Genomic DNA, 11,484 nt, shown 5'->3' on the forward strand with positions numbered 1-11,484 from the left:
TACACACTAATGTCCGCTGTCTTTATCTGGAAGGGGTTGGGTAGGTGGGGAGGGGGCCACGCTGGTGTCTACACAGCCAGGAGGGAACATTCACACACAGAGAATCTACAAGACGACGGGATCCCTTACCACGTGGGAGTGTCCTCTTCATATTAAAATATGGAATGCTTTTCTTCAAATATCCACTTTTTTGGAAGGGGAAGTGGGGAGCGGATGCCTCAAAGGGGGGCAAAGAGAGGGGAGGCAAATTGCACATAAATAAACCGAATGATTCCAAATGCAAGTAGTCCTTGGAGCTGAGCGCGGAGGGCTTGCCCGGAGTCCTGGGTCTGCATCCGGCTCCTGGGCCCCAGCTCCTCGCACTCTCCTCCTCCTCTTCCTCCTCACTGCTTGAGCTCCAAGGCCCAGACGTGCTGCGGCCAGCCCGTCCGGCCTTTGGTTTTCTTGTCGTTGCTGCTCACTGTGCTTTTCAAGATTTCGTTCTGGGCATAGGGGAAGCGAGAGGGAGAAAAGTGAAAAGAGAAATTCAGAGAGGAGACCTGGTTCCACGCCACTCGCGCGCTCCCCGGGCCGAAGGAGACAGTGGGACCTCGACCAACGGATGAGAGGCGTGATGGTTTCAAGTCCTAGACCCTGAAGAAAAGCTACGAAGGTTGGAGCTGCCCTAGCTACCTCCCAGGTCTCCACGCGCCTGCAACGCTCAACTACCGGATCCGCAAGTTTATAAACAACCACCCGTTTTCAAGTCGTTTATGGAGGAGCTGGGGGCCCTTTCTCTGACTCCAGATGTAGGGAAGCGAGCGGGGGTCGGCGCTAAGTCTGGTTTCCCTGTTTTCAATCGCAATCTCAGATTCACGCTGTTGGGAAGATGGGGAGAAGTTCCCTCCTTCCTGGCTTGGGCCTGGTGGCCTGCGGTTCTCGCCAGGCTCAGCAGTGCCTCTCTTCTAAGGCCCTTCTGAAATCCCTAGTTATTCTGGAGGTCACTCGATTATGTAGCCACAAGCTCCAAAGAAGAAAAATTCTACAAATGGCATTATTTTCCAGGCCCTTCTTGGCAACAGCCCAGCTCTGAACACTACCACCCTAAGGGCACTTGCTAGGAACTTGAGAAAACTAATTTTCAGTTATAATTCCGTGTTACTGTTAACAATAACAATTATCATAGTAATATTTACCATTTGTCTTAAAATGTGCAGGTCACTGCAAATAAAACAAGAAATACCCATGAAATATACTCATCTGGTAAGCTACATTTTAACCTCACCGTCAAAGAGAAACTGGAGCTGCATTTTGAAGTTGAAAGTGCTTATTTTATGTTTACCTTTACATCTTCCGGGCACAGTAAGAACAATCATAAAACTTTCTTAGAATCAGTGGCAACCTCTTCTCAGGAGGTGGAAATGGTATCAATAGCGAAATAACTGGAATTGGGCGTTTTGGGGCGACTCATTTTAGAAACGTTTGAAAGCAAGATCGGATTGGAGGCCAAATGAAGGCTCTAAAGGACACGGACTGAGGGGTGAGGGCCAGTGCAAAAGGAAGATCAATCGCGACCCTGAGTCCGCGAGGCCCGCCCTAAGTGCCTGGGGGAGCAGCGATAACCCAGAGGTAAGATCACCAGCGCGAAGCATCCCTCTTAACCTCCTCCGCCTGCTGACACCCTCCCCCCTTTCCTTTGCCTCTTCGGGAAACCATCCCTACCACAACCTGGTGCAAACTAGGCTCAGGACACAGCCAAAGCACGCGGGATACCACTGCTCACCCCAGTTGGAGACTGGGAGCACCGGTCCCCCGAACTTCGCACCCCCACTGCCCGCTGCACCCTGGTACTGACCAGCTCCTTCTTCCTCTTCTCTTCTTTCACATCTGTCTTCTTGATCTCAGCCTTGAAGGCCTCCGCCTCGCCGTTCTGGTCGTCCTTGGCCAGCAGGTCCATGAGGTAGGCGATGTAGCTGGTGGCCAGGCGCAGCGTCTTGATCTTGGAGAGTTTGGTGTCAGCGGGCACATTGGGGATGCACTCGCGCAGTTCGGCGAAGGCGCTGTTGATGCTCTGAGTCCTGCGCCGCTCTTTGCGGTTGGCGGTGCCCCGGCGCTTCACCGGGCGCGGCCCCCCCAAGCCCGGGGGCCCGGCGCCCGTCGGCACCCCCCCGTAATGGGAGTGGTCCAGGCCGGCGGCACCGCTGGCGTACTCAGGGCTGTAGGACAGGGCCATGCTGTAGTCGGGGGGCGACATCTCGGGGTGGCCGATGAGCCAGCCATGGAAATAGGGGTTCTCCTCGTGGCTGCAGCGGCTGGCGGCGGCGGCGGCGGCGGCGGCGGCAGCGGCGGCAAACGGATAGCCCTCATGGTGCACCACCGGGTGGTGGGGGAAACCCCCCACCAGACTCATCTCGCCCTCCGCGCCCCTCCACGCGCCCCAGCGTGCGCGCAGCCCCGCTGCGCCCTCCGCTCGGGCTCCTGCTTCCGCGCTCGGCGGCCTCCCCCACCCCCCACCCCCCAACCCCCGGGCGCCCGGGCCCGCCCGGCAGCCGCAGAGGGGGCTGCTGCAGCCCGGGCCCCGGCCCCCCGCCTGGCCCGCCGGGCCTGCCTCAGGAGCGCTGCGGCCGCCGGCTCCCCATGGGGCTCGGCGAGCTGGTCCCGGCACCGTGCGCCCTTGGCCGCCGCCGCCGCCGCTGGCTCCTTTCTTGCTCCACGGCCCGCGCGCCGGCTCCTGTTTCCCGGGCTGCTGCGGGGAGGCCAAATCCTCTGGTGCTCATGCAAAAGTGCCCGGGCTCCCGCGAGGCTGCTTCGCGGAGTCGCCGGGCTCCACGCCCCGGCCGCGCTCCTTGCGCGGAAACTAACTTGGAGTCCCGGGACGAGTCCGAGCCACAGTTGGAGGAGCCGGCCCGGCTCTGCAGGGAAGCGGCCGGGTCCACTGCTCACTGTGAAGCTACCTCCGTGCGACCCTCCCCTTCCCGCCCCTCCCCCTCCCCCCACCAGACCGATCTGTGTTCTTGGGCGCTTATTGTTTTAATGAAAATTTTGGTGGTGGTTGTTTTGGTCCTTGAATGTGATTTTAGCTGCGAGTAACGTGTCCTCGCTCCTCTCGGGCTCCCTCGGAGGGTTTTCAGAGAGGTTTCAGTGCATCCATTTTCTCAGATCCTCTCCTTCTTTCCGGGTAAGGATCTGGGGCCCTGCTGTCGACTTGGAGCGTGAAGGCGGCGGCTCAGGCTCTCGGAGGGGTCTGCGCAGTGGCCGAGGGAGCTCCCGGGTGGAGGCGGCAGCAGATCTCCCGGGCTGGACGCCGTGAGGGGAACAAGCGGATTTTCCCAGCAAGATCTCCATGTACAGCTACATCTTTAGGGCCGCTCGGGTTAATATATGTCGTCAGAGGCTCCTCACGCCAATCCCGGGGCGGCGGGGGCGGTGCCTCGCACTCTCCGCAATAAAACTTTTTGATGTTCTTGTTGCTAATTGCCGAGGTCCTCTTCCAGGATTGGCTGCCCCTTCATAACCATAAGATAATTAAAACGAGGGGGGGCAGGGTTAAAAAAACGTTTTTATCAGCCAGAGGTTAATGCAAGTGTTTAACAGATGCTTCATTATTAAAATATTTTTCCCCAAGTCTCAAATATTGAAGAATCTCAAACCAGGTACAGTATCACTCCGCTTTCTTTCTGGTTAAAAAAATAAAAGGAACGCAGATACTGCTTTTCGAAGTGTTTGGTATGTAACCGAGGCAAGAAAATCAGCAGGCAGCCGGGTGCAGTTTTGTGCGGGGCCGAGAGCAGATGAGGTGGGCGGCGAGGGCCCCACAAAGGGGCGGCTGGGCCCAGGCGGGCGCGGGGCGCGGGGAGCGGCGGGGAAGGCTGTTGCTTGGCCGTAGGCACAGGCTGGAAACACCCGGCTCGGGATGCCTTCACTTACCCACCACGTTACCCCGGCCCAGGCCGTTTGGGGTGGCTCATGTCATTGTGGTTGCCTTTGGAGATGACTGTTGAGACCCCCAGAGGAATGGTCTGGCCGATTGTAAATCCTCCTATTTCCATATTCTTCAAGGGACACCAGGTCCAACGAAGACCTTGGGCGATTTCAAAGCGCAGGCACCTCGATTCCTCGAATTTGTGGTGTGGCCGGTATCGGTGTTCCCCTGGTTTAACTAGCCTGTTTGGTAAGTAACTGAATATTTTTTACAGCGTGTTCAGAGCTTATTTTCCAGTTTTTATGAACAAACATATAAATATATCTCTGCATTCCTGCCTCTCCCATAAAAGCGGGCATCTGTGGAAAGCAGGTTTAGTTATCGGAGGGGAACCATTAAACACCAGTTTAAGAGGCAGGCCAGGAGGACGGCTCGTGGATGTTTAGACTGCTGGCCTTGGTGATCTTGAACGCATTATAACGGAAAATGGATCTCCACTTGTAAGTCACCCGGCCGCAGGGCACCCGGGCCGCGGCGCCCGCGTGGCGTGAGCGGCTAGAGAAGGATCCAAGAGCCTTGTTGGGGTGGGGTGGGGGGAGGTGGAAATAGATAGTGGCAAGAGCTGAAATTATCCTCCAGGGCTTGGCCCGGAGCGGGGAGGGGAAGCTGATGTGTAGATGAAGGTGGTAGATGGGGATTTCACCCGAATGAGTTCGCTGTGGAAAACGGTGTCAACAGGAGCCTGAGGGCCATAAATTAGAGGGATCCGAGGGCAGAATGTGCAGAAGCCAGTGCGGGCCTGGGCGGATGGGACTTCTGCTAGGCCTGGCCAGGGTCGCCCAGTGGAGACCAACGACTCCACTCTGGGTATCGTGGTTTGGAGGCAGGCAGAGGCTGGCCCCAGGCCACAAAGGGAGCCCCCAGTCAGTCCTCTCCTTGCCCGCTGGGCGCTTTCCTTGGGGTACATAGTAGCCCGAGTGTGGAAGGCAAGGTCAGGGCACATGGAGGGCAGGGTTGGCGGCGCCCAACTCAGGTGCTGCAAGGGATTCCAGGCCACTCCGGCCAGCCACAACCCCCCGGGCAGCAGCGCTGAGAAATATTTTTTTAGCTTTGCACTGCTAGGCAGTAGGATAGGGAAAGGAACTCAGAAAGGGAGTAGAAACGCAGGCTGGGAGTCCATGCAGGGCCCATTCCATCCCCTCTGCAAGAAGTCAATTTCCCTGGACGCCCCTAGCAGAATGTCTCCAGGCAGAGAACAGGGGGTGAGGAATAGCTGAAACCAGATCCAGTGATAAGTGCCAGGGGCTTACCTCTGGGCTCGGAACAAAATAGAGACCTGGAGCGTGGAACCTCTGACTTGGGTGGGTCTGCAGTTTGAACACAAGGCGAGTCTTTTTAAAGACCTTGTTCTTCTGGGAAAGAATATAGGTAGTGTGGTCAGGGTTCTGTTTACATTTTCTCGGGGAGGCCAACCCTGAATGTGTAAATACTGGTAGTTCAATCCTCTGACATTTCATACATTAAAAAAAGAATCTGTTTATAAAAACACATCTCGGCCTTGGGAACAGGTAGACAAAAGTAAGATGGTTGTACCCAGGCTGGGAACAGATAAAAATTCAGGGAGAGTGGTTAGTAGGCTGCTTTCAGACCCAGAGGAAGTTTTGGAAATTGAAAGGAAGAAGAGGTCAGGCAGAGGGCCGGGTTGGGAATCAGGACACTGTATCCATCAGACGCAAGTGGCTTCCGTGGTGAAGGCTTCAGAATTTGCCACTTTCAGCTTTTCTCATGCTCTTTTAATTGAAACAAACGAAAAAAATGAGCGAGTCCTTTCATGGTCCCAGATAGCATGACAAGTGATAAAGGAGATGGACAACATGGGACAGAAAAAAAATCGTAAACGATGCCAATCTGAGCATCAGTCCTCACGAACAATGTCATTATCAGTTAATTAATGTTGGCCAAGGGTCTAGGGCTTCATTTATCTCAGAAAGCCAAACCCAGAGGCTATAGTCTTAGAAAGGCCGCTTGGAGGTAGGGGACGAATGGGTGGTGAACTCTAGCGTCTTTAATTGTAGTTATTGACTCAGAGGCCAGACTGGTTGAGTTCCACTCTAAATTCTCAACCAAATATCCCCTTAGTGTTCTCTTTGGCACATTTTGCTTCAAGTCTAGTGGGATGCTGGATTAGCCTGCTGCTTTGGAGAGCTGTGAGGCAAAGATGCCATCTCAGGTTTGCCCCCAATTTAGGTAGCCTGTGCCTTCATCGGAGGGCATAGTGATGGAAATGATGAGATGGCAGTGTTAGAGGGGAAAAGAAGGGGGGAGGGATAAAAGGAAGGAGGGTGGAGTTCCAGGCTTAGATGTCAGCCCAGGTACCCCACCCCAGGGCTGTACTAGTGTGGCCTCTGCTCCCCAAAGGGCACATATTGCGAGTGCACTGAGGGATCCAGCAGCTGAGATGACGCTAGCTGGGGGCAGCCCTGGCGTCGGTGCCCACAGGAGGGATCCTGGGCAGGGCCTACTTCCGGCCTCTCCTTTTCAGAGTCTAGAGGCTGCAACTGGTGTTACCCTGGTCGGGAGACCGCTTCACTGTGGGGAAGCCCCGGTTGGGGGGAATGGTTGTGATTCCGTGCCCACCGTCTTCGTTGTAGCTGATGGAGTTCCCCCTTGCTGCGCATTACGTCTGCCTCCAGCTACACAGACAGAACCGGGTTCAAACATTTATCTTGTGCCCATGTCTCTGTCTCTTTTCCTTCACTCCCTTCCCCTGGAAAAGATTCAAAGAGCTTGGGAGAGGCTGAGCACTCCCTTGCAAACATTTTTGGTCTTGTGAGATACTACTTTTCAAATCAATCTGGTTTAAACCATATATATATATATATATATAAAACTCCAGTCTGCTTTTAGGGAAAATACAGATTTTTTTGAGGTATTTATTATTTCAAAGGCAGGGAAGTTTGTGTCTTGTATTTTGCTCATGAGAATTCAAAATACACTGGAGCTGAAATGAACCAAGCCAAAGGGCCATAAGTACACATTTTATATTTATGGGAATTATGGCTCAATTCCCTTCGTCATTTTTCAAATCTTGTTTTACCTTATTTTCCCAACAAACACAGTAGAAGTGACTGAGTTTTCACTTAAATGTCTGTAATACTCATATAAAGTGAACCCCAGATGTGTTAAGAACCCCAGGAAGAACATTAAACCCAGAAGGTGGCACAAAAAGCAATGTGTTCTTGAAGATGTAACTCCAGCCCCACCTACTCGAAGGACAGTGCTTCCTGTGACACCTGGATGGCTTTGCATTCCTGTCTGTACTAGGGTGGGATTGAGTCATTTTACACGCTAACCACTTAATTCCAGAATGTTAAGACATCTAGAACAAGGTATATTGCCTGAGTAGCGGCAAGGGTCTCTCTAACTGGGGTTTTGTAGTCCCTCACTTTCTTGTTTTCCTTTTGGGAAATAGTTGTTAACTATGGCAAGTGACAGTGGCTCCAGAAATGTGTTGTTGCTCACAGTTTACATCTACAAAGCACAATCAAGTTCGATTGGGCTTTTATGTTCTTTCAAAAGAAAGGGTTAGGAAAGCTGCCCTTAGCTCTTATGAGGCTTTATTTCTTTTGAGCAATTTCTTTTCTGGATTTTGGGATGAGGCAGGGTGTTTGGTGAGTGAGGTCTCTACCTTCCTCTTCCCCATCCAGAGCAGATCTGTGGAGAGGGGGGCGAGGGAGGGGCTGACCCAGCTGCAAAGATGGCTATGGAAAGGCTTATCGCTTATGACCTCTTCAGTCCAGTTATGATTAGGACACATTTAAGTCAGTGGAGAAAATTGGGACTTTCTTGGTGCCTGCAACCTACCCCCACCCATTTTACTTTTCTCTCTCCCTTTCTCTTCCCCTCACTCCCTCCCCTCCTCCCCTGTCTTCTAATTTGCTCTCCAGCAATCTTTGGGTTTACAAGGTTTTTGATGTCACTGAACCCGAAACTGGTGAAGATACTGGTTCAGCCTAACTTCTTTAAGAAAAAATATGTTTTTTAAAATTGAGATATTATTGACATGTAACATTATTCAGACTAAAGGGAGCAAAAAATACTGCAGGTGAAAGAGCATCACAAGAGACAGCAAGAGGTATACATGGGAGGTGTTCTTAATGTTATTATATGGGTCCTAAGAGGTACAGTAAATCTGATCTTTGCTACTTAGTAGTAAAATACAAAGTTTAGAGCAAACGTGGCATAAGGAAACACCCCCCACAGGATTTATGCTAGCTACTCATCCACATTCCTGTTTCCAGCAAATTACATAAACACTAGCAATATTTTCTTCCAAGTTTGGAGGGAATCAGTCAACATTCAGATGAGGACGTGATTGTAATTTTGCACACATGCTATGTTAGACTTCAACAAGTCTGCAGGACAGTCTGGGGTTCAGAATAAAATGTGGAAGCAAATGGCAACTTAAAATGTGGGGCTTTGGACAAACCACTATGTGATGGAGGGTTTGTTTGTGACTTGAGGCCCCGGCCATTGCCTGTTCCAACTGCAGTGCTGCTCACAATCCTGGAAGCCCTGTTCTGAAGCCTCCTTTGCAAATTCACATAGATGGATTGCTTTAGCCCTGGCAGTTTCTTCCAAACCTTTTCTACTTTCTTCCAGGGCCTTTGCTTCTAGACAAGGGACTTGAGCCAGGATGGTTAGGTTTCAGGTTAACAAAAAGAAACACTTTTATTGTCAATATTAATGGCAAACCTCGATTTTTACAAGGCTTGGGTTTAGCAGTGTGAGCAGATCAAAAGCAGCTTGGCTTGATTTCTCAATATTCTCTGGAGCTTAGACAATTAACTGCAATTTTACTTCTAACGAAACAACACAAAAAAGTTAGTCACAGAAATGTGAAAGTTCGTCTTTCAGCAGAGATTTTTACCTGTATACAACGTGTCAGAATCTGATAAATTTGCCCACTGAACCCGAGTTGAGTTTTGAAGGAAACCTCCTTAAGAAAATGTGTGAGCAGAGTGTCTTCATTTGCAATGTCACAAGCCTGATTCAGTGTGTGCATTCCACACTTGCCTTTCTGGCCGGGTAAGGATCCGGCAGACTGAGGTCTCCCTGGTAATTTGGGTACACCGAGTCTCCAGTTAATGATAGATAATCAGCCTTTGGGTCATTCGGTCATTCTCTTATTACAAACCCCTCCTGCTCTCTCTGATCTCCTTTCAAACTAAATTTCACACAAACAAATAAAGCAAGACAGGGACAAGTTCTTAAAAAAAAAAGAGAGAGAGAGAGGGGGACATATTAGAAACTCCTGATACAGAACTCTAAACAAGGAAAGGCAAGCTAAAAGAGGATAGGAAAGAACATCTTATCAAAATGAACATGTTGTGTACAAAACATGAAAAGAAAAGGCTCTGGTTTCTGTTAAAGTGACAGAAAATTAAAATAAAAATAATTGCAGGCAGAAAAGTTGTAATATAAACAGAGAAGGCAGGATGCTTGCTGGAAATGCGCAGCATTGGGAGGCTAATTTGTTGTTACAGATTATATATCTGCCCCCTGATTGGAGAGGTGCAACTTTGTTCCATTTTCCAGAAGAGAATGGTTTTCTTTTTAATACTTGTGTGAGTGCCCACTTCAGTTAACACAGGCCAAAACCTCGAGGAACAAAAAATGGAATTGCATTCTGCTTGCACGGCATTTAGCTTCAAATGGAGGAATTGGTTGCATACAAGAAAAGCAGAATTCCATTCAGAACACATTTGGAGGCTTCACTAAATCGGTGTGACTGACGCTTTTTTGTTTTGCTGACAGAAAGCGCAGATCATTCTTGGGGAAAGTACAACCAAAACCAGGCCTCCCCTGCCTCTCCCCCCACCCTCCACAGGGGTCTTCCTTCTTCCAGTCTACAACTGCCTTTGACTCTAAAAAGACAAACTTCAGATTGGCCAAGGTACATCTCTGACCAGATCTGTCTGGGAAGGTGCTGGAATGTGTGGCTCTAATAGGAGTTCTGGTGAGAGCGCCCCCAGTGCCATTTTCCTGCCCCTGCCCTTGATGGTCCCTTTAGCCCAGGTCCAGGGCTTCGTAAGGGTCCAAGTCTAGCCACTGGTATTGTCCCAAAGCCCTAGGTTTTCTGCCTTAAGAGAGACTGGAACTTTGGCTCAGGGCTTGAGCAACCAACTCACAGTTCTTTAAGTTAGAGGGGCAGGCAGAAGGTGGCAGCAGGTGGTGAAAGTGTGACCCCCACATTGCCCCCAACTATTGATCTGGCATCCCTTGACTTGCCAGCATAGCTGACAAACAACCCATTTCTCTCCCATGTTAAAAAATCCATACTTCTGTGTTTCTTCTAGGCCCAGCTGAAATGCCACCTCCCCCAGAAAGCCTTTCCAGGTATTGCTTCCCTTTTCTCTCCTGCCTCAAGACCATGGGAGAACCAAGGAAGACGTCCTCCCATCAATTACGCTGGCATTGGGTCTGCGTCAGCCAGTGTTGGATCCGAGAGTGGGAGCCCCTGCCCGGCCTCGCTGGGTACTCCCTAAGACATCCTGAGCTTCGGAGTCAGAGCCAGGCAGGGCGGACCCTTGGCTCCCCTCGGACAAGCTCCTCGGTCTCTCTCCATCTGAACAACGGAGTAATGACCCCGACCTCGAGGGTGTTTAGGGCAGATGAAATGAAATCAAGCTGCACTCAATAAATATTTATTTATTTTTCTCTCCAGCCTCTTCGGTTTCTTGCTCTCCCTTCCAGCCGCCTGAAGACGCAGCCCGACAGCGATCGGCCCACGTCGTGGGCACCACCGCATTCCCGCGGGAATCGCAAGGCCTCAGTCCTCGCAGGACTGTGCGGGAGAATGAGATGCGGCGCTGCGGCCACAGCCTGGGAATATTGGGGCACAAGGGGCGCAGCCAGGGCCGCCGCTCCGGATTTAGGCCGCGGGCCCTCCAGCCACTGCGTTGGCTGCCGGGTCTCCCTCTCCCTCCCGGCTGAATTCTCGTTTTGAGAATTCAACCAGCGAGGCGGGTTCTCCGCCGCTCAGGCCCAAGGCGGTCACTGCTTCAAGGCGGGAGGGACACCTATCTTCCCCCGGCTCGTCTCCTAGGACTTTTCGCTGGACGCGGGCAGGAAGGGGTTAACAGCGCCCCTCCCCCCGCCCGCGCCCTGTGCGCCTCGCGAAGGCCGCCGCTTCCCTCCCGAGGTCTCATTAGGGAAACCCTCACCGCTATTTTCAACATTTCCTCAATCAAGTGCCTTTAAATAGAGCTGCACAAACAAATTGGCGGCAAAAGCGTAGATCTTGTCACGACTGAGACCAATCCCAATATTTCAGCCTTGTTTGCTTTGCAATTACGGGTTGGCTTGTGGCTGCGGTGCCACCGGGGCAAATTTGCAGCCTCCCGCTTTCTCCTCCGCACCCTGGGCCACTGCAGGGAGAAGGGGTTGGCGCAAGGGTGGGGGGACGCGAGGGGACGCTGGCGGCTGAACCTTGCCTAACCCGCGTGCAAAGGGCGCGCAGAACACTGTTAAAAGAGACGGACTCTTCAGGTTTTCGACCGAGCCACCGAGGTATATATATA

The 11,484-nt window shown here is 51.8% G+C and overlaps 1 protein-coding gene and 1 long non-coding RNA gene across 2 annotated transcripts; one reads left to right on the plus strand and one right to left on the minus strand.

Moving 5' to 3' along the window:
• Positions 1-2,389, minus strand: HAND2 (heart and neural crest derivatives expressed 2). The gene is made up of 2 exons (XM_019733092.2): positions 1,835-2,389; positions 1-482 (listed from the first exon to the last, which is right to left on the minus strand). The coding sequence occupies exons 1-2, from the start codon at positions 2,387-2,389 to the stop codon at positions 384-386; spliced, it is 654 nt and encodes a 217-aa protein (XP_019588651.1). The 3' UTR covers positions 1-383.
• Positions 2,390-3,438: 1,049 nt separating this feature from the next.
• On the plus strand, positions 3,439-10,627 carry LOC109448095 (uncharacterized). Its single transcript, XR_002137462.2, has 3 exons — positions 3,439-3,632; positions 4,039-4,150; positions 10,261-10,627. It is a non-coding gene; the product is annotated as an uncharacterized LOC109448095 (long non-coding RNA).
• Positions 10,628-11,484: the final 857 nt, after the last annotated feature.

The sequence above is a fragment of the Rhinolophus sinicus genome, linkage group LG07 (genome assembly GCF_036562045.2).
Source record: "Rhinolophus sinicus isolate RSC01 linkage group LG07, ASM3656204v1, whole genome shotgun sequence".
NCBI classification, from domain to species: Eukaryota; Metazoa; Chordata; class Mammalia; order Chiroptera; family Rhinolophidae; genus Rhinolophus; species Rhinolophus sinicus.